At 37.2% G+C, this 23,527-nt stretch overlaps 1 protein-coding gene across 1 annotated transcript in view; it reads left to right on the top strand.

Annotated features, from left to right (window-relative positions):
* Nucleotides 1-23,527, top strand: part of LAMA2 (laminin subunit alpha 2) — an 831,335-nt gene that overhangs the window by 479,450 nt on the left and 328,358 nt on the right. The window contains exon 15 of the mRNA XM_069077437.1: nucleotides 21,227-21,338. Within this exon, the coding sequence (XP_068933538.1) occupies nucleotides 21,227-21,338 (112 nt within the window). The remainder of the gene's footprint in view (nucleotides 1-21,226; nucleotides 21,339-23,527) is intronic.

The raw sequence follows: 23,527 nt of genomic DNA, 5'->3' as shown, positions 1-23,527 counted from the left end.
CCAGGTCATCCCAACACTGGAGCCAGTGCTCTTACTTGCTGAGCCACCTGGCCACCCCTAAGCAATTGGGGTTAAGTAACTTGCTCAAGGTTACATGGCCAGGTGTTTCTGGGTGGATGCTAAGTGTCTGAGCCCGGATTCGATCCCCACTCCCGACACTAAGGCTGGTGCTCTTACTCACTGTGCTACCTGGCCATCCCAATACTTTCTTAACTAGTAAAATGAAGACAACTCTTCATTCCGATGTTATAATAAAAGAACTCATCCAGCCTCCTATTTCTTCCTTATCCCTTGAAAATAACATTTACTTTTGAGTCTTGAAATGTATCTCATTCCTTGTTAGTTAAAAAATATGGATAGAGCCCCTCCTGTTTTGGGGAGGCTGTAGTTTGCTCTCTCTTAGTCCCATGCTGATCTCCACTGTTTGAAAATAACTCTAAAATGGTTTCAAAGAAGAAACCTCAGAAAATGGTAAACTAGCTTATCACAGAATCATAAATTGAGGATTTATACTTTAAGGGAAAAGGCAGGAGGGAGGGAGAGAGGCAAGAAGGAAGAAAGCATTTATTAAGAGCTTATTGTGTGTCAAGCACTGTGCTAAATGCTTTACAAATATTATCACATTTGATCCTTACAACAACCCTGGGAAGTAAGTACTACACTCATCCCTTTTGTATCTCTGGGGTTTAGGACAAGGCACGCTGTGCGCCCCCCCACCCCCCAATCTGGAAAATCTGTTAAAATGTTTGCCTCTCCCTTTGTACCAGTGAAGTCTGATTCTTTTCCTCTTTTTAGGGGATATTTATGATATCTTAATGTAAAATTTGGGTAAAGTATTTGGTTATAGACTCTGTGTCATCTGCAGCTTCCACAAACTCCCCCAAAATGACCATTTAATTTCTTATGCCAACCTGCAAAATATCGAAACCAAAATGAGGAAGTTGCTATGTAGAAGAGATAACTATATTTCCCCCTTTTTATAGTTTAGGAAACTAAGTCAGGCAATGTTTAAGTGATTTTCCCATGGTATCACAGCTAGTAAGAGGCTGAGGTCACAGTTGAATTTGGGTTTTCTTAACTCTAGGTCCAAGCAAACTATACTCTCCCCATCCCCAATTTTGTAGATAAGGAAACTGAGAACCATAATGTTAAGTGGTTTTCCTAAGGTCACACAGCTAGTAAAGAGGGGAGACCAGAATTTGAACTGAGGTCTTTTGTCTCTAAGAACTGTTCTTTCCATTGTACCAAGTTGCCTTAATGTAATTTTGTGTGAGTACAAAAAAAAAATGAGTTTCACAAGACAGATTATACTGACAAGTTTTTATTTTAAAGTCACGTCATCCAAACGAAATAGGCATGAGTTCGTTCATTCAAGATTAGAGCCTGGTACTTACATACAAAGACAAAAATTAAACAATTCCTTGTCCTCCAGGAGCTTACTTTTTTATTGAAGGAGAGGGAAGAGGAAACATGTAAACAAATAAATAAAAAATAATTGGGGGGAAGCACTAACAAATGAAGAAAGGAAATGAATGTAGCAGGTGATATTTGGTCTGAACTTTGGAGGAAGCTAGAAATTCTAAGAGTCAGAGGTGACAAAGGAGTTGGAGGGCAGGATGAAATGAAGACAGAATGGGGGAGTAGGTGTGATAGCAGGTATAAAGCAATAGAGATAAGGGTTAGATTTTCTTATACGAGGAACAGTAAGGGAAGCTAATTTGGTTGAAGCCTACAGGGCCTAAAGAAGAGTAACGTGCAACAAGCCTAAATGTTTAGCCATCATCAGAATAGTGTTAGTAAGTACTCTGTATTCTTACCTTTTGAGATAATTGTATTAGAGCAATAGTTTCCTTCAACTACTTTCATCACAAAGTTAACTTAAAATCAAGAACCCAAACTGGACTGTCTGTTGCCTTTCTTTGTATCTCCAGCACTTTGCACTTTCAAAATGCTTTTGACTGCCTGACTTATGCCATTATTATCAGTGATAATACTCGCATATTGATATGATGATCAAAAGAAAGTCACCTGAATCACTTAAGTAGTTATTCATGGTAGGTTTTTCTTTTACTTCTTTGAGGAAATACAAAAGCAAAATTAATAATGTAGTTTGGAGTTGTTCCAAAGCCTAAAAGAGGGTTTTTTAAAAATTCATTTAGCTTGTCCTAAAATGAATGGTTTTATAAATGTGTGTGTGCATATGTGTGTTTGTGCAGATCTGCAAATGAGTGTGGGAATGCACATTGGTACAGATAGCCTGTGTTTGTCCAAAGCTTCTAATCAGGCCATATGTTGTGTCTGCAAATGACAAGAATTTGATACAGTGCCCAATATCTTTAATATCTATGTATAATGAAGAGATCTGAGACTAGGAATGGCAGTTTGATGGTGCTATTTCTGAGTCTTTTTTGGAATACATTAAGCCCTTAAGTATGTGGTGACCCAGATTAATTATAACAGTTAAACCCATTTTATATTTTTCAAACTCTAGAAAGAATTACAACTTTCAAATTCTATTCTCATATGAATATTGCCAGGTGTGTTCTTATATCTGAACATTTTTATTAATACAGGATTGTGTTTCAGTTAATGTGAGTAGGAAAAAGTATCAAACTAAAAATGCCTGGGGAGCCTAAAGAAAAAGCTTTCTTCTTATTGAGAAAATATGCCCACTTATTCTTCCATCCCTTTAATGGTGCAATAAAATCACTTGAATGTCCCTTGTCATTTGAGAAGTCACAATTTGTTCAAGATTATGTAACTTGAACAACAGTAACATGCACAGAAAATATAACTAGAAAAAGATATTTAAGTCAGCCCAAACTTGTCAGGAATATTCATTATAAAGAGCCTAACTTCTAACAATATGCCCAATAGACCTTTTAAAGTAAGAATCAGGGGTAGCTAGTTGTCACAGTGAATAGAGCACTGGCCCTGAAGTCAGGAGGACCTGAGTTCAAATCTGGACTCAGACACTTTACACTTAATTAGCTGTGTGACCTTGGGCAAGTCACTTAACCCCCAATTACCTTTCATTCCCCCCTCCCCAAAAAAAGAGTCAGAGTGGCCTAGTGGGCTTATTTTTCTTACACTAACTATGAGAAACAGTGATGAGACATTGTTCAATTTATTGAACAAGACTGGAAATGTTAAGCATCAGCCTAGTAGTGATGGGGAATGATTGGATAGAGTGCTGTCAATTCTGATATAACTTACCAAAATTTTATTTATGACCTCAGATAAATCAAAATAAGTCAAAAATATCCCCAAATTTAGGTTTGTTGAGGAAGTAATTTGCTTGCATCAAATCAATGAATGTAGATAAGTATACTGTTCAATTATTGGTCCTTATATTTTGATGCAATATTCTGGCAATTAATAATGTCCTTTAAGGAAGGTCATACTATCTGGATAATTTCCTTCATTCTCTTAATAGCTGTGACATATTCTGATTAGAGTGTTTACACTAATCTGATCAATAGTGTCTTTGAGAGTGTCCCATATGTGAGTTACTGATGATCTGAGATTCCATGGAGGAAAAGAACTAATGTTGTCAGAAAGTATTATATAGGTATCCTTCACGTTCCCAGTATTAATACTGGATTGTCAAGATAGTGAAGGATGCTTTTTTTTAGCAATACATCAGTGATATCTTTGTGAAGTGACATGGTCAATCTTTGGATAAGGAGGAATTGGGTTCAAGTCCTTTGTCTGTCACATTTTGGCTCTGTGACCACAGGCCAGTCAAGTAGCCTCTCAGTGCCTCTCAGACTATAAACTAGAGTTGAATTACTGATCTGCATGAGTGGAAAGAGTTTCCCACATAGGGAGTACTAATAGATAGGAATCTGACTCACCTCTCCCTGACCAAAAATTAAATACAATCCACAGAGTCCAGAGAATAGCAAGAGAAGGACAACATTCAGGAGCAGATGGAGCAGAATCCTTTCATCTTTTAGGTCTTCTTCACTGACAGTGACATAATGAGCTTTCACTCATTGCTTAAATTGGGGGAATACCCATGTCATTCTTATGCATGATAGGTGGAATGTAGATTTGCCAAATCATAGGAACCTCGATTTGGAACAAAAATAGACCTTAAGAGATTTTCCAGTCCTTTCCCTTCATTTTACAGATGAGGAAACAAAGTCCTAGAGAAATTCAGCGATTTATCCTAGAGGCAACTGGCTGGCACAGTGGATAGAGTTCTAGGCCCAGAGTAAGGAAAATAGTCACCCATAGTTACCCATAACCTCTTTCTGTTTCTGGAACTATGAAATGCGGGGAATAATAGCACCTACTTCCCAGGTTTGTTGTATCAAATGAGATAAATCAAAAGTGCTTACCACAATTCCTAGCACATAGGAGTCGCTTAACAAATGATTATTTCCTTCCTCCTTTGCTCAAGATCACAGAAGTATAAACTAGCAAATACAGGCTTTCAAACAGTTCATTACTCTGATTCCAACTCATTACTCTCTCTAGCACCTCACACTGACTTTAAGTCAATTCTTGGCTCACTAGGCAAGAAAAAAATTTTTGATTGTTAAGTTTTCCATTCCCATGAAACATTATTCATTTTCTATACATTACCCTCACTTCCAACATGTGTACTGCTATCTTTCATGATGATCAGTCTTCCATAACTGCTGTGATGTAAGCACCTTGAGAGTAGGGGTTATTTCATTCTTTGTATTTCTATCTTCAGCCATAGCATAGTTCCTTAGACATAATAGGCATTTAAATTCTTGTTGATTGACTGATTGTCCCATTCCCTGTGTACTTTCTTTCATATCATCACCAAGTTTCAAGGTGGGAAAACATTCGAGTTAGGTAAAAGTACTTGGGAGAAGTACCAAGTGAAACATTATGGAGTCTGATATCCATTGTTCCTTTGGAAGAATTCATTTTCAAAAGGAAATCTATTTAGTCTTTTGCAGTGATACATTTTTCATCAAAAAGCTTGTTTTGACCCAATCTAATAGCAATTTTTTCAAAGTTCTAATACTCCTATTGAATTGGTTTCCATTTGTTTGGAGACTACAAAGCAAATATAAGAACCAGATATTTCCTGCCCCTCCTTTTATCTAATTTGCTCAGAAAATAAGGATCACTCATCTTTTCTCCTTAACAACTTCCTTTTTATCAAACATGAATACTTTTCCTCTCTTATTTTCATACAGTTCCAAAGAAAATGGGCTCTTCTTCATTTCCATACAGGTGTTTAGCCTTCCTTCTCTAGAACCTTCCTTCCTCCCTCACTCATCCCCTCTGTCTCCAATATTTCCAAATACCCTACTTCATTAGAAACTTTACAGAGCTCTTGTATCTTGAAAAACAAAATAAAACAACCTTCTGCTGTACACACTTCCATGTCTGATTATTTAGTAGAATCATAGACTCTCGTAACCTTCTCAAAGGTCATAGGAATCATAGGTTTATAGCTAGAAGAGGACCTAAGTGGCAATTTTTTTTTCAGATCTGGAAGCTGAGACCAAAAGAGGATCTGAGATCACATAATAGATGGCAAGGCCAGTATTCAAACCCAGCACCCCAACTCCCAAACCAGTGGTCTTTCCAGTACACTATACTACATCCAATTTGCTTCATATCCAAAAGAGATGCCTGTCAACAGTTAGTCACACAGTCTCCCTTTGAAAAGCTCTTGTAGTTGAGCCATTTCAGTCATTTCTAACTCTTTATGACCCTATTTGGGGTTTCCTTGGCAAATATATTGGAAAAGCTTGCCTTTTTCTTCTCCTGATTATTTTTCAGATGAAGAAACAGAAGCAAAGTTAAGTGATTTGCCCAGGGTCACACACATCTAGTAAGTGTCTGAGAACAGATTGAACTCAGGAAGATGAGTCTTTCTGATTCCAGTCCAGTGGTCTATCCACCATACCACTTGTGGAAAACTATAGAGGTAGTGAATTTATTACCACCCAAAAGTGGTCCATTCTACTTTGGAATAGTTTTAATTATTAGGAAGTTTATACTTTTATCAAGCCAATATCTGCCACAGTAGATTTCAATCCAATATTGTCACTATAGTTCTTACCTCTCTCTGAAGCCAGATTAGCAAATCCATAGAACACCCCTTCAAATACTTGTAGTATTTACTCTACTTCCAAATCCTTTCTTCTATGGACTAACCAAGCCCAATTCTTTCAACTGATATTTGTACAAGTATTTTTCTCCAGTTCCATCAATATCCTGGCCATCATCCTCTGAATGGACTCCAGCTTGCAAATGTCTTCCTAAAATGTGCATAGAAATAACAATGCCATCTGTGACTTCATTTAGTCTTCCCTTACTGCCACCTCACCTCAGTGTCAGATTGAGATGGTTTCTATTACATAGTTGTCAAACACACAGCCCATGGGACACATGTAGCCTATAATACATCTAAATGTGGCCAGAACCTGATTAAAATGTAATGGGAAAATATAGAAAAATAAACAAAATTCAGTAAAGCATAAATAGTTAATATATGGCTTTCTAAGTCAATATACACCTGTAGGGATCCTTTTGTATGGTTCAGTGGCTCCCATTTCTATTTCGGTTTGACACTTCTGCTCTAGTGTATTCTGTGGATAAAATAACTTGTTTCTCCCTTCATTGATTATTATCCAAATACTCTTCACCATGTTTTCCCCTCTGGTTCCTATATTTCTTCACATAAGAAAACTAAGACCCAGATAAGTGAAGGAACTTCCCCAAATGGAGCGTTGTAGATGGAGAAATTGGGTTGGAATTCATTCATCTTTATTCCATACCGTGGGCTTTAAACTGCTCTTCCTGGAGAGTAAATAAGTACAAACTTAGATATTTCACTATTCCTGGCCGATCTCAGAACATACTTCACATCCCATCCTGGGCATTTTACCATCTATCATGTTAGCCTATATGTACCTCTCCTACCCAAACTTACCCTCTCCACCTTCCTAGCTATTGTTCTTGGATTGGTAATCATCAATACTATTGTTATTAGAAAAGGTATGAAAAGCAACTGCCCTATGATTTTTCTCAATCCCTGTGACTCTCCAGATGAAAATTCCTTTTCCTGATGACTATTGCTTTAAATTCACTGTCTCTTGAGTCCAGGAATGATCCTACTTTTCTGTTTGTTTTCTCAGCATCTAGCACAGTGTTTTGTATATATTAGTACCTAATAAATGTGTTTTTTTTCCAAATTTTTATTGTGAGTTTGATAAACACTAACTAATGCAGAGAATGGGGGTGGGGTGGGGTGGGGGAGATTGTAGAAGAAACCATGAATCTTTATGACATATACCTTGTTGGGTTTAAGGGTTTTTTTTTCATTCAATTATTCAATAAACATTTAATAAAGATCTACTATAAATAAGATACAATGCTAGGAATTGAAGATTGGAAGGTAAACATGAATGAGTCCTTGTCCTCAAAGAGCTTACATACATGCAAATATGATGTTAGGTAATTTGGAGAAAAAGAGAGCATTAACAACAAGGGATGGAATGAGAAAAGGTTTCATGGAAGACTTAGCACCTGGGTTGAGCTAGGAAGGAAGATTATGATGCTGAGAGGCAGAGATGAGGACAAAGTACCTGGCCGGAATGGAAAATTGTCTCTGCAAAGGCATGAAGCTGGAAGATGGAATGTCAAGTTTAGAGAAATGCCAGCAGTCTAACCAGCCATAACACAGTTTTTGAAGGGGAACTAAATGAAATAAGACTGCAAATGTCAGTTGGAGCTGGATTATAGAAGCCCTTAAATACCTCGCTAAGAATTTGTATTTTATTCTCAAGGCATGGAAGCTTCTTGAGTAGAGATGTGGTATGTGCCCTAATAAGATCTGTACATTAGTAAGATTATTTGGCAGCTAAGAATGAAAGTAGGGAGGCCAATTATGAAGTTTAACAATAGTCCAGGGGAAAAATCATGACTGCCTGAAATAGAAGGTGGTGATTTGAGAGGAAAGACGGAAATAATTATGATGCTGATGTCTTGATCATGATGATCACTGACATTTTAGTGCTTAGATAGTATAGGTCTAGAGTCCAGGAAAGAGGTTATGGCTGGACATATTGATTTGGGAATTATCTGCATTCTACATTGAAATTATATTTAAATTCATGGAAGCTATAATAAGATCAACAAGGGGAAGAGTGTAGACAGAGAAGATGGGATGAGGATAGAGAAATGAAGAACAAATGACAATGGAATAGAAAATGAGAATAACTGATCTGATGGCATAAAAGAGCTAAACAAGAACCAGGTCATTAAAAAGAAGAAAAGAGAGTATTAAGAAGGATGGTGTGGTCAGAAGTATTAAATCTACAGAATGGCCAAGGAAAATGAAGACTAAGACATGGCTATTGTATGGATTTAGCAATTGTGAGAGTGATTTCAATAGTGATACCAGACTCAGACTGAAGGGATTCAAAAATGAATGGTGGTGAGAGCATGTAAATCAGAGTTAATGGTTAGCATTTATGTAGTGCTTCGGGATTTTCAATATGCTTCATAAATGCATATCATTTTATCTTCATGATAAGCCTGGGCATGGGTGCTGTTATTATCCCCATTTTATAGACAAGGAAACTAAGCTAGAGGTTAAGGGTCTTGCCGAGGGTCACACAGCTAGTCAGTTTCTGAGATCGTATTCAAAGTCACGTCTTCCTGCCTCCAGCTCCTGCACTCTGTCCACTGCACCATCTTTATCTGAATACAGGACAACACTTGAAGATTGGGTCATGGCCTGGATCCTCTGCCATGTCTACCCACATTTCCAGAATATTTTTGAGCAAGAGATAGCCACTGTCTTTGTCAAAATGAACCAGTCTTTCTGTGCTCTTGCTCTCATCCTCTTTCATCTCTTTTAGCAGCTTCAACTATCAATGATACATTTCTTTCACCTGTGTTTTGGCTTCTTTGCCTATAAACAAGCCTGTAACACCCCCATCTTGGTGGAGGGAAGCATTAATTAAACATTTCATTTCCATCAGCTATCACCCTATAACTCTCCTTCCTTTCAATGCTGAAATTCTAGAATCATCAACTTGGGCAGCTAATGTGGCACACTGTTGCCAAATTGTCAGGGATATTGTATAGACATTCTTATTTGGGAAGAGATTGGACCAGAAAGGACTCTAAGGTCCTTTTTGTACTCTATGAGGTTTCCACATTAAACATTATTAAAGTATTGTCCAGTAGGCAAGATGGGTAATCTTTGACCTAGAAAAGCTTTCCACCATAATGCTTCTTGACTTTACTGCTTTAGCATTACTATGAGATCTAATGATGTGGTGAGGTTTGAAATGGAATACAAAATAATGAGTACCAATAATGGATGGAAATAGGAAGTGTTTTTTTAAGTTTCACCAAGAGCCAAATATCAAGGGAAATTGTGGTATTGAACAGAACAAATATAAGCAGTCAAAATGACTTTTCTAAAGTAAAAATCTGACCACGCTACTCTTCCATTCAATAAAAGTAAGTGGTTTCCATGTACTTCTGAGGTAAAATATTAACTTCTTTTATGGCATGTGAAATCCTTAATACCCTTATCCCAACCTACACTTCAGGCCTTATTGTGCAATACTCTTCTCCATGCATATTCGAGTCTGCCTAAGTTGACTTATTTTTGCTATTCCTCATACATGATACTGCATTTCCTACTTGGGTGTATTCCACGGGCAGTCCCCCTGCCATGTCTGGAACTCTCTTGACTTCCTATGATTCTTTCAAGTTTTATATAATGCACAACTTTTTTACAAAGAGCTTTTCCTGATCCCCCCATCTACTAGTGCCTTCCTCAGAAAATCACTGTCTATATATATATATATATATATATATATATATATATATATATATATATGTATATGTATATGTATATATATGTATATGTATATGTATATGTATATGTAGCTATATAACACCTGTGCTATCTTACCCTGCTAGATTGTAAGGTCTTTGGGGTTAAGAAGTATTTTCTTTTTGCCTTTGTATTGTCAGCAATTTGCATAGTACCTAGCACATAGTAAGTGCTTAATATACATGTGTTGATTGACCAATTAGTAGAAATCAGTATCCTGTGAAGGATTCTGTAAGGAAAAAGTTGCAAGTAATCTTCACTCCAAGATCAGGGTATTTGATCTAGAGCTAATTCTTGCCATGTTAGCTAGTGTCACTTTGCCCTTTCACATCATCATATAAATATATCTTGTTTGTATTTGGAAGTCAGAAACAGTAATAGTTAGCTTATGTATTTGCCTTACTTGACAAGACTTGGATAGTTCATTCATTTCCAGAATTCAGGGCACCATTACTGTCAACATTATGGATTTAAATGATTGTAGTCTGACAAAGAGGAATGGAAATGACCACATTGAGAGGGGAAAAAAATAAACTACAGTTTTCTTCAACGGGTAACACTTAAAATTGTTAAACACATTAAAATCACATTTACTAAATAGCAGAACCTAATGAACACTGGAAATTCAAATGGAACACTGGAAATGCAAATTTGGAATATTACTGGCTAAGATGCTTATGTATAGAAATTTCTCATTGTTCAAAATGATTGTAAGATTAAGGAAAGGAACATCTGTTCGAGAGCAAATGAAATTTGGCAGTTTGCTGGTGGTAGTTTTCCTTATGGATCTTTATTTTAAACGTTTTCTTAAATATTTCTTTCTTAAATTATTTGACTTTGAACATGCTTCTACTTAACTCATATATCTAAAAGATTTAGGAATAGAGACTGGGTAATGAAAATACTTTACCAATGGCAAGTTAACACTTTCCCCATAGTTTATAATCTTAAAAGACTTGCCTAAAACAGTGAGAGGTTTAATGACTTAGTCACACAGCCAGTATGTGTCAGAGGCAGGACTTGAATCCAGATCTTCCTGGCTTCAAGGGTAGCTTTCTATCTACTACTCCATGCTGTCACTCATTTGTAAAAGCAGCAAGTGTCACTCTGGAGGTTTGAGTTTTGGGGACCTTTCTGTATCTACCTTGCTTCTACACAAGGGTATATCTGAACACTTTTCAAACCTTCCTTTCATACCTCATTCTTGGAATGGGGTTTAAATTTTAATCTTTTTTTCTCAATGAATGCTTTTTCTTACCTTCTCCCTAGAGATATAAATAGTCCCATTCTTTTCTTGGTTAGCTTATTGCCTAGGGTAATATCATGGTCTTCCTGTTCATGTGGCATCTTTCTCTAGCTTATAGAGATTATAAAAGATAAAAAATTATTAATTTGATGACAATGATTTGGATTTCTATTGTTAATAGCTTGGAAAATTCCTAACATTTCAGGCAGATTTGCTTCTATAGCCTAACATACATTTATTTATTTTTCTTTAGTTTTAATTCCCACCGATTATATATCCTCCAAAATATAGGATTATATCTAAGAGGCTGTAGCGGCAAGCACCCCAAGCATGTCCTTAGGGTTTGCTGCTACCACAGGTTCTTGGATCTGCTTTGTTAAAGGAAAGCAACTCAAAATGGGTTAACAAGCTTACTTTAATCAGTCAGACATATATCGTTTACCTTGTTCAGGGCAAAAAGGTCAGCACCCAGAACTTCAAAGTATACAGGCAGAATTATCAAGACAGAAACAGATCAAGTAGACAGCTTTCCAAACTGTCCAGCCATTACATCCATACCCAGTCAACATCTGGGTTTTTCAAAGCCGAGGGGGCTCTGGACAACGGCTTTTCAGAATACAGATCAAATCACAGAACACTTCTCAAAGTGAGCCCCCAAAACAAAGCCTCGCATCAGGGCTTATATAGCCTTCTCCTGGCTCAGAGAATGTAACAACCTTTTGGACCCACTGGCCAATCAAAAAGTATCTACTGAAAAACAAGCCTCCCACCCCAGGCTCCACCTGCACTTTAGCCTAGGGGCAGGGAAGATCTTTAAAATTTACATTCTCATTACATTCGGCCCCAAGATCTTTCATGCCCATAGCATAGACAATTTACTTTTGAATCAGCACTAAACATCTCTTAGGTCACATTTTCAAGGTACAGAACTAAAGTTACCAAAGTGGCCACTGGGCCTTAAACAAACACAAAGTACATAGCATTACCTCAATTCAAAACGAGTTCAAATAAAGTTCTCTGGTATCCTTCCCCTCCCACAGCTCCAGCCCCTGCCTCCAAGCACAGAGAGGGGGATGGGCAACAAAACCAACAAGGTGGGGTCCTTGGGGGTCCAAGGCACTTCATCCCACCCAACATAGTCACAAGTCCATCCTCCCCCTGGGTCCCAAACTGTGGGATGCAGCCAGGAAACACACTCAGTGCCCCTGCTTTGCTGCTCAGTTCTTATCTTTTCCTGTGGCTGAATTCCGAACTCCTGGGCTCCTTCTCCTCCCGGAGCGGCAGCCGCTCCTGGCTTCTGCCCAGGTCCCGATGCAGGCAGCTCACCATTCCTGCTCTCAGCTTAGCGAAGTCCGCACGCAGGCCATTCTCTCCTGCTCCATGGCTCCACAGAATCACAGCTACCACAACTGGGAAACAAACAATTATCCCAGACCCCATACTTTCCTTTTACTCTGCAGATCCTGTTCATGACGCCATTTTGTAGCGGCAAGCACCCCAAGCACGTCCTTAGGGTTTGCTGCTACCACAGGTTCTTGGATCTGCTTTGTTAAAGGAAAGCAACTCAAAATGGATTAACAAGCTTACTTTAATCAGTCAGACCATATATTGTTTACCTTGTTCAGGGCAAAAAGGTCAGCACCCAGAACCTCAAAGTATACAGGCAGAATTATCAAGACAGAAACAGATCAAGTAGACAGCTTTCCAAACTGTCCAGCCATTACATCCATACCCAGTCAACATCTGGGTTTTTCAAAGCCGGGGGGCGCTCTGGACAACGGCTTTTCAGAATATAGATCAAATCACAGAACACTTCTCAAAGTGAGCCCCCAAAACAAAGCCTCGCATCAGGGCTTATATAGCCTTCTCCTGGCTCAGAGAATGTGACAACCTTTTGGACCCACTGGCCAATCAAAAAGTATCTACTGAAAAACAAGCCTCCCACCCCAGGCTCCACCTGCACTTTAGCCTAGGGGCAGGGAAGATCTTTAAAATTTACATTCTCATTACAGAGGCCTGACCAAATTGGATGCCTCATGGTCAATTTGACTTTATTTGCTCATGTCACAGTTGTTATGGTAATTATTGGATAGACTGTGAAGCAATTGAATTTGACCATAAAAATACCCCAAACTTGACCATGACATGGAGCATGTGACCATTCATTATGGGCACTTAAGGTAATGATTCCATAAGGACACCTAGAAATCAATAGTTCCTTCTTAAGAATAAATGCCTAGGGCTTCTCAGGTTTCCCTAATATTTAAGCAAATTTACTTTGCTATGTCATAAAAATAATTTATCTTTAATTTGCCTCATTTTGTCTTCTTGTAAAATATATACAATAAACATTGGAGATTATCTTTTATTTAGTATATTAAGCATTTTGTTATTCTTGGGTGCTGCCTTTGACTCTCCAACCTCAAAGTAGCCTGTCTATCATCAATTATTACTGAAGCTTTTTGTCTGGTGACCTACTTTTCTCTACCACATATTACCTTTACTATACTTATCTGTGTGTATGCCATATTCTACATCCTAATAGATGATAAGGTTCTAGAAGTCAAGAATTGTATATATTTTTGTTGATTTTGTGTTGCTAACCCCTCTTGAATAACAGACTTGTTCTGCTTTCAAAGTAGCAGTTTAATTAAAGATGGAGATTCTCATCAATAGTAGTTTGACAATTTCACGACAGTTTCTTTAGACATGGTAAGTCATGAAATTAATAAAAATATAAATTGGAGTGAATCCTAAAGTTTTTTTCCCCTTCTAGTTCTAGAGTTATGGTGGCAAGAGTGATGGAAAAGGGAGAAGAGTGTGCCAAGATTGTTGTTTTTAGATTTTCCTATAAACATAAATTTAGCTATTTGTATTCTAAGAGTAAAATTTTTGGCCCATAACCTACAATGTAAACTGTAGACAAGGCAATTCAGCCAGCATTTATTGAATGCTTATTATTTGCCTGGCACTGTACCAAATGCTAGGGATACAAAAAAATGCAAACCTACTCTCTACCCTCAAGGAACTCAAGATGAAGTAAGAAGGATCCCTGCATGGGGGATCATAGAGAAAGTCCAGTTAGTCAATTGTATTACCTATAGAGGAATGAAGACACGGTTGGCCTCAGCATCCTCCTTAAAACAAAACTTCTGGAAGGAACCAGCCAACCAGACCACAGGGGAAGAGGTTACTTCTAATGTGGGAAGTCCAGGGCTGAAGTAAACTTCCAGGGTTAAGAAAGTCTGGAGAGTTAGGAATGAACACCCTGGAAAAAATGAAGACATGAAGATGACAGGAACTGAATCTTGACATTCTCACTATAAATTAATCCCCAAAATAAAAATAAATAGAAACTAAATGGATGGGTTAACTTGTGAGTTATTTTTCCTCAGAGAGCCAAATAAAGGATTTCTCTGGAGAACATCAAAAGATGGCAGAGTAGGAAGAAGCAGTATAGTACAATTTTTTCTATATCTACTTCAACAAAGACATAAAACCAGACATTAATGACTCAATAAGACAACCAGGTACACTAAAGCAAAGACAAAAGACTAAAAATTAGAAGAAAATATAAGGTATCACAATACCAAAAACAATAGACCTGGAAAACAGGTTAAGAAGAGATCATTTAAGAATCAGTGAATTACCTGAAAATAATGAGCAAAACAGGAACTTGGACATTATATTTCAAGAAATCACAAAATTTCAGAGTTTTAAGAGATCTCAGTGACCTTCTGAATCAAAATGAGCTTGTGGTCCACCAAAACTCACTTTTTTTTCAGAACTGCTGTAGAATCCTGAGTCTACTATCTTATATTTGTAAAACTGATTTTTGTGGTCAAATATAAGACACTGCATTTATCCCTATCCTTCCTAATCTTGTATAACCTGAAATTTTTAAGACTATCATCTGTCAATAACAAAAAAACATTAAAAAATGATAATAGTTTAACTGCCTGGGCAGTTAAATGGATACTCTATGGGACACTTTCTACTACACTGAGATTGAATCACCATAAATATGAAATCATAGATTTAGAGCTAAAATTCCAAATTCTTCATTTAAAGGCAAGGAAACTGAGGTCCAGGAAGGTGAAGTGACTTACCCAAATTTACAAATAGTGAACATCAGAGGTAGAATTTGTATCTGGTTCTTCTGACTCCAGAGCCAATATGCTTTCCACTATTCTCGACTCCAGCCATCCAACCAGTTCTAATCCTTCTCATTCTATCATTATCTAGTCCATGTTCCTCTATAATAATAATCTGAAATACTTTATAAAAGTTTTTTGATAAAATTTAAATAATTTTCATAGCACTCTACTTAGCTATTATCATAATAATCCTGTCAAAAATGGAAATAAGGTTAGCCTGGCATGACCTGTTCTTGATGCTATGCTGAGTGTTTATGATCACCACGTCCCTTTCTGAATGTTGGTCAATAAATTAATTTAATAATTCATAAATAATCCATTTTTGAATTTTCCATGAAACCAAATTCACTCTCACTAGACAATATCTGCATACTGTTCTCTTACTTTTTTTTGAAAATTGTATATTTGCCTTTTCTAATCCTTCACAGTTTCCCATGATCTGTTAAATATCAGTCACAGCCACTAGTACTTTCAGTACTTAAGGATATAGTTCATCTGAGCCAGGTGACTTGAATTCATCAAGAATAAATAGTTACTTCCTTCCTATATCTTAATTTATTTTGGTTATCGACTTCCTATTAGTCATTTTTTCAGACATTTCCAAGACAAAGATCATTTTCCTTGACAAAGAAAAAAAAAGGAAGATAACAATGAAGCATATAAGTCTTCTGTCAGTTATCATCCCCTCCACCAGGAGCAAAATTCCTCTCTTCTTTGATCCTTCTTTTTTCTCCCCGAAAAGCCTAAAACAATATGCCTTTCATTGTCCTTATTCGGTCTATTGTTATTTAAGTAAACACTAATTAAGTGCCTTCTATGTGTCAGGCACTATCTTATATTTATCCTCTGCTACCTGGCCTTCCTGCCATCTTCTGTCCAGTTTGTAGAGAAGTACAATCTACGTTGGTTGATAAGTTACCTGTCAATGGAATTTTTTTCTTTGTATATTCAGAATTTCATCTTTGAGCATCTTCAATGCCTCCTGGTCCAACTTCCCATGAAGAATTTCAGGAAGGATCTCAAATTTGTTTTTAAGTTTTAAAAATAAAGCTATCCTTTATGTTCCCTTTTTCTTCTGTATCATACTCTGGAACTCCCCAACAAATTAACAAGGATCAAATCTTCCCCTGCTCTACCTTATATCCCTTTTTTTCCCCCATTGAAACCTCTCTTCTGTTTCTTAAAAGTTTTTTTTGGTTGAAAGAACATAAGGAATATATTATTTTGGGAATATGAAAAGTATTTATTGACTGTCTCCCATTAACCCCAATAGAGAACTCATCCATCTTTCTCCAGGGACTTAATACACCTTCTTCCCTGCCCTTCTGCTCTTTTGCCTTGCAGGAAACTGCAGCCCTCGTTTCTTGTATGCCTGTATATATTCCACTTTGGTGGCAAGTTATACGATAGTGGACGGAGTGATTGGCCATCGTAATCATTTGCATAGTTTGGTGTATCCCAAGTATTGCACGTTTCCCCCTTCTTTTTCACTGTCTTCCCACAGTAAAAACCAGTTCTCTGCTATAGTTAACATTCTTCTAAATTACTCGAATACTTCATATATAACAATTTACAATTGTTATAAGCTTGTTCAATAGGTTAAAGTGTAATACTAACAGTGATGAGATTGTTCATTGGTCCTGCGTGGGCCACTTAATTTTGATCCAGTCTATGGCTACCATTCATATCCCCAAATCTAGCAAGGGGCCTGGCAAACATGTGCCATTAATCACATAAGATACTGGATGCAAAAATAATATCAGTGAAAATTCATTCCCATCATTGGTAGATAGCCTATATGAGAGTGAAACAGTAGCCTCTTGGTAAGAATAGTATATTAATGCATTGTGAATGTCATCCATAATGTTGCTGTTATGATTGTTATTATTATGCAAGTACCCAGGCCTGAGCCCTGAGTTACATATATAATATTAAAAATTATTATTATTTTGCTGTATCTGATTTATCAGCATTATCTTCAAATTTTAAAGGTTCTTAACTTGCAAGTTTGATAATACTCAGCACTGCAAAAATTAAGCATTTCTTCCCAAATTTAAAAGTGGACCAAAATGCCATTAATTAAATCAAGTTCATGTTAAAAGGCTTTTAAACAGTTCAAAAAGTAGCTTTTATGCTCATGTGTTAAAGAACTGTTAAAAAAAAGTCTAGATGCTTTTTGTTTCTTTTTGTCAAAAGAAGTTGCTAAATATTTTCTTCACTTATTTTTTTATCTCATTTTAGCAGTCAATGAAAATGTGTGAAGAAAATATATATTTTTAAATAAAAATGAACTAAGGCAACTGAATTTTTGTTAACAGTTGTTATAGTGTGGGGATACTAACTTAATTGTTGAAATATTTTTATTTCAATAATAGCATTTGGTCTACTTTTACATTTGAGCAAATATATTTAACTTTTTCAGTAGTATTAATTTCAAAGTGTCAACAGGTAACCTTGGTGAACAGATCCAATTAAACATTATTTTTATTTGGAAAGCATTTTATTTAGTCAGGACCAACAAGATTTAATTGAAATAATGCTATTGGTGTACAAAAGTATCAATTTCCAAAAAGGGGATAGATGAATTGAGTCACCTTATTATAGACGGGTGAATTTGACTTTGATGACCAAATTCCTGAATATATTATTGGAAAAATGGTTTGTGGGCATTTAAAAAGGAAGTGGTGAAAAAAAAAATTGAAATGAAAGTAAGGATAACCAAGAGCCTTACTAACTTCATCAAGTGATGCCAAGCTAACCTAATTTACTTTATTAGCTGGGCTACTAGACAGAGAGATAATGATAATAACTAATGTTCATATAGCACTTACAATGCTCCTAGGAATGTGCTAACAAGCACTTTAAAACTATTACATTTGATTCTCATAATAACCTTGAGAAGCTGGTATTATTGTCTTCGTTTTACACATGAGAAGATTGAGGCAAACAGGGGTTAAGTGATTTGCCCAGGGTAACTAACACAGCTAGTGTCTGTGATAGTAATGGCAATTAAAGATTCCCCTGTATTGGCTTGGTTTTCAAATTGATTGTGTTAAAACCCAGAGTTTGTTAATCCCACCTGTGGGATGGGCTTGTTGATGTGAAAAGAAAGTCCTGAACTGGGAGGAGCTGGTGAGGTAGATTTGGAGAGACACTAGAGAGAGGGGGAGATCTTTTTGGAAGCAGCACCTCGTGGAGAGAGAGAGACTAAGAGAATTGCTGGTGGCCGCTTTGAATTGCCCTGGACTTTTGAGACCTGCCCCCTGAGCTGCCAAGGACTGAGGAGACATGGCTGTTTTGCTGGTACTTTGTCTGTCTGTTTTGATGTTGTTTTGCCAGATTTGTCCACTGGTGAAAGACAGTCCTTTTGTTGAAGAAGTCCTGGAACCTGGCTGTTGGCTAAGAAGCCCTGAGACTGTCCTGCAGACAGAGAGTGAATACTGTCCACTGGTGAGGGACAGTGCTGTTGTTGCAGGGGTCTGGAGACTGTCCTGCAGACAGAATGAATACTGTCCACTGGTGAAGGACAGTGCTGTTGTTGCAGGGGTCTGGGAGCCTTTCTGTTGGTTCAGAAGCCCTGAAGAAGGATTTTCTTGTTGTATGTTTACGGAAATCCTGGGAGAGGGCTTTGCTAATGTGTTCAGGGGTTCTAGGACTGTTCTACAGACAGAGGATAAATTCATGAAGGGACTGGCAATGTATCTTATGGCCTTGCTAAGCCTTGTCTCCCCAGGAACTAAGATTGCTGAGAACTTGCCTCGTGTCAAGATGAAGAAAAGACCTCCATTTGGGTATTAAGTGCTGTGTTTAAACTTGATGTAACTCTGGGGTAGATTCAATTGTGATCCAGGGGGTGGGGAACTTTTGACCTTATTGTGCTCTGTGATTGACAAATGAAGGTACTTTACCTATGTTTGGAAACTAATCTCCATTTGAGAAGAGGGGTTTTGTGGTGGACTTAATTAAGGTCATAGCCTAGGGGTGGAGTAGTATTTAGAACTGGGACTTTGTAATTGATTGAATGATTGGAAGGTCCTGGGGTGGGGTAGTATTTGGAGATTATTTAATCACACTTAGTAAATGCTGTATTTTGAATGATGTCATGTTTTGATCTTCTCTGTTCTTGGTTTGTCACTGAATAAAATAGAGAGCACCTATGCTGGTATTTTGAACCTGGGAAGTTGCCTTTCTTTTGGCATTACATTACAGTGTCTAAGGAGAGATTTGAACTCAGTTCTTCCTGACTCTAGGCCCAGTGCTCTAACCATTGTGCAACCTAACTGCCCCTGATCAGAAGAAAGCCATAGACACTACTAGATTTCAAGAAAATATTTGACAGTCATGTTCTTCTTGTGGCTGATACAGAAATATCCTGTTATAATTAAGCAGATTTGTGACCATGTAAATGATGATAAGCCAGAGTTTTCATTAATGGACTAATGTCAACATAGAGGGAAAATTCTTGTGCGATATTCCAAATACTTGTACTTGGCCTTATGCTATTCTACATTACTTGAATAAGAGCATAGATTTCAAGGTAATTAAATCTTTATATAGGAAAAAGATGAAAGGGCTAGCCATCATGTTAGATGAGAGGATAAGTTTCCACAACAACTTTGATAGGCTAGGATAGGAATTTAATAAGATAATATCTAAGTAACATAAATGTAAATTCTTTCACTTAGGTTCAAAAAATCAATTGCACAGGGATAGGACTAGAGGAGAAATGGTTAGACAACAGTTTACATGAAAAAAAAATTCGCTATGAAATTTTTTTGAATAGTATTTTCTATTGAATAAGCTAAGGCAATCAGGCTTCATTAAAGGAAGCTGTATTGCACTTCATCCAGTTTGAGACAGGCAATAATACTACTGTATTCTTTATAAAAAACCACATCTGGAAAACATGGACATTGCATTAAAAAGCTAGAGCATACTCTGATGAGGGCAACTGGAATGGTGAAGGACTGGAAATAATGTCTTTTGAGAACTGGTTGAAAGAACTAGAGATGTTTTACCTAGAAAAGATTTGGAGAGTTACAGGATAGTTGTATTTGGATATTTAGAGGGAGAACATATGAAAGAGTTGCCCTTTTTCTCTTCAAAGAGCAGAACTAAAGAACGGGTGGAAGTTGCATAGACATAACATTATGGCCTATGTAATTGCTGAGGTAATAAAATTATGGGAAAAAATCCCCTAGCAATTAGAGCCATTCAGAATCACAATGGTCAACCTCAGTAGGTACAAAGTTCCCCTTCAGTGGAGGTTTTCAATCTGAGTCTACCTGACTACTTCTCAGATATATTGTAGAGAGGATTTTTGTGTAGTTACAGGTTGGACAAGATAATATTAAATACATTTTAACTCATATTTAATAATTGTGTGAGTTTAAGAGCTGTTGCAAGCTGATTTCTTAAAAAATAACAATAATAATAATAATTTTCTTGGTTTCTTTTTGTGACATGTTAAAGTAAAAACCAGTGATTAAATATTTCTTTGCCCTACATGATCTGCTTTGACAATCTGCAAGATTGTAATCAGAAAAAAATGAAGCTACATTACCAGTTCTTAATGCCAAAATACAATTGCTGTGCTTTAATCCAAAGTGGCAATATTTTCTGTTATAAAATCCCTCCAACCGTTTGCATCTCAGGCCACAAAAATAATATATAATCAGAGCTGAAGTGTATAGCCATAGGCCAAGAATAGACCCCCTGCATTTCATAATGATTTGGCAGTTTTCTGGGAGCACTTTAAACTGACCAGGCTTATCTTAATGTAATAAATATCAAGAGCTTCACAAACAATAAATAAATGTTTGCTTGTCTTCCTCCTCTGTTGAAACCACCACCAAGATAATTGCCCTCATACTTAGTAGACCACAGCTATACTACCAGGTCAACAAGTGAATCCTATGAGCTTGCATTTTATGTGTATTCTAAATGTAATTTTTCCTTCTACCCTAGGTTGAATTCTGTGAGTCTTGAGTCAGCTGTGCCATATCCCAGTGATGGAGACCTCGCAGATGAAGTGGAACTTTGTCAGTGTCCTCCAGGGTATAGTGGCTCTTCTTGTGAGGTAGGTTTTTAAGGAGTGTTAGAATATTTTATGTCAAATACATTCTGATTAGGTGATGGCCCTATTATTTCCAGGAATCTATTGAGGTATCCCATCATATGTTATATACAAATGGATACATTTGAAAGCATAATATTTGATGTTCATTTCCCAAGATAATGACTCTCAAGTTTAAACTGAACATACGTTATTGAGATAAGCATTCTTTTTGCCATCACACTAGAATCCAATTCTGGAAACACATGCAATTTCTTTAAGAATTTTATGAGCAGGGGGTGGAGCCAAGATGGCAGAGTAGAAACAGGACTTCTGTGTAGCTCTGACTTCCATCTCCTCCAATACATGTAAAAAATGACTCTAAACAAACTTTAGAGCTACAAAACCCACAAAGTGACAGAGAGAAACAAATCTCCCACTGAAGGAAGCCCAGCAGACCAAAAGGAAAGGTCCATCACAGCATGCTGGGAGCCAAGCCGAGCCCCAACCAAAGCCATGGTTTTAGCCCCAGGGCAGCCCTCACAAGCTGCAGCTAGAGCAGACTTCATGAGAGTAGATCACCAGCAGCTGTGGTGGTTTCCAGACTACTCAATCCATAAATGCCAAAGACAAAGTAAAAGGTCAGTGTGGAACTTGGTTGGCCAGGCGAGGATAGAAGAGTGCAGTCCAGCTGCTACTCTCCGGAATGAGAAGTTGAAGGAAACATGGTGGTTGCAGCCACTGCCACGTGGCTGCTTCCAGAGCTCCTGCCCTGCCAATTGTATGGGGACCAAACAACCATTCAGAGGGTAATCACTCTTGCTTTGACTTTCTTGGATCCAGATGGTGGTCTTGGGTGGTGGTCCTGGGGTGTGTGACCAGTGAGCCAGAGCATGTGAGGGCCGTAAAGAGGAAGCTGATCTAATAGCTCCAGCAGCTGAGAAAACCCCAGCAATTTGGGACATAGCTCTTTGCATTTTGGAAGCAGAGTTCTACTGTAGCAAAGAGCTCAAAAGTCAAGTAATTGGCTGCCAATATGAGTAAGCAATGGAAGCACAAACAGATGATAGAATCCTATTTTGGGGACAAAAAGGATCAAGTCATGGAGCGGGAGGAAGACAGCAAAGTGAGAATTCCTGCATCAAAAGCCTCCAAGAAAAATATGAATTGGTTACAAGCCATGGAAGAGTTCAAAAAGGATTTTGAAAATCAAGTAAGAGAATTAGAGGAAAAATTGGGAAGAGAGATGAGAATGATGCAAAAAAAAATCATGAAAAGTGAGGCAACAGCCTGCTTAAGGAGATCCAAAAATACACTGAAGAAAATAACACCTTAAAAAATAGAATAACTCAAATGGCAAAAGAGGCCCAAAAGCCAATGAGGAGAAGAATTCTTTAAAAAGCCAAATTTGCCAGATGGAAAAGAAATTTCAAAAAGTCACTGAAGACAATAACTCCTTCAAAATTAGATTGGAGCAAATGGAAGCTAATAACTTTATGAGAAATCAAGATACTATAAAACAGATCCAAACAAGTGAAAAAAATGGAAGGCAATGTGAAATATCTCATTGGAAAAAACACTGACCTGGAAAATAGATTCAGGAGATATAATTTTAAAATTATTTGACTACCTGAAAGCCATGATAAAAAAAGAGCCTACACACCATCTTTCAAGAAATTATCAAGCAAAATTGTCCTGATATTCTAGAATCAGAGGGCAAATTAGAAATTGAAAGAATTCACCATCACCTCTTGATAAAGATCTCAGATCTCACAAAGAAAATCCCTAGGAATATTATAGCCAAATTCTAGAGTTCCCAGGTCAATGAGAAAATACTGCTAGCGGTCAGGAAGAAACAATTTGAGTATTGTGGAAACACAATCAGGATAACACAAGATCTAGCAGCTTCTATATTAAGGGATCACAGGGCTTGGAATATGATATTGCAGATCTCAAAGGAGCTTGGACTAAAACCAAGAATCACCTACCCAGCAAACTAAGTATAATGCTACAGGGAAAAATATGGTCATTCAATCAAATAGAGGAATTTCAAGCATTCTTGATGAAAAAAACCAGAGCTGAACAGAAAATTGACTTTCAAATACAAGAAGCATGAGAAGGTAAATAGTAAAAAGAAATCATAAGGAACTTATTAAAGTTGAACTCTTTTCATTCCTACATGGAAGAACAATAATTGTAACTCATAAGACATT

The sequence above is a fragment of the Petaurus breviceps genome, unplaced genomic scaffold, assembly GCF_028583685.1.
Source record: "Petaurus breviceps papuanus isolate PSGF00001 unplaced genomic scaffold, PetGlider_PUasm1.0 90977, whole genome shotgun sequence".
Taxonomy (NCBI): domain Eukaryota; kingdom Metazoa; phylum Chordata; class Mammalia; order Diprotodontia; family Petauridae; genus Petaurus; species Petaurus breviceps.
Note: the sequence above shows the minus strand (reverse complement) of the source record. Positions and strands in the feature narration are given on the sequence as shown.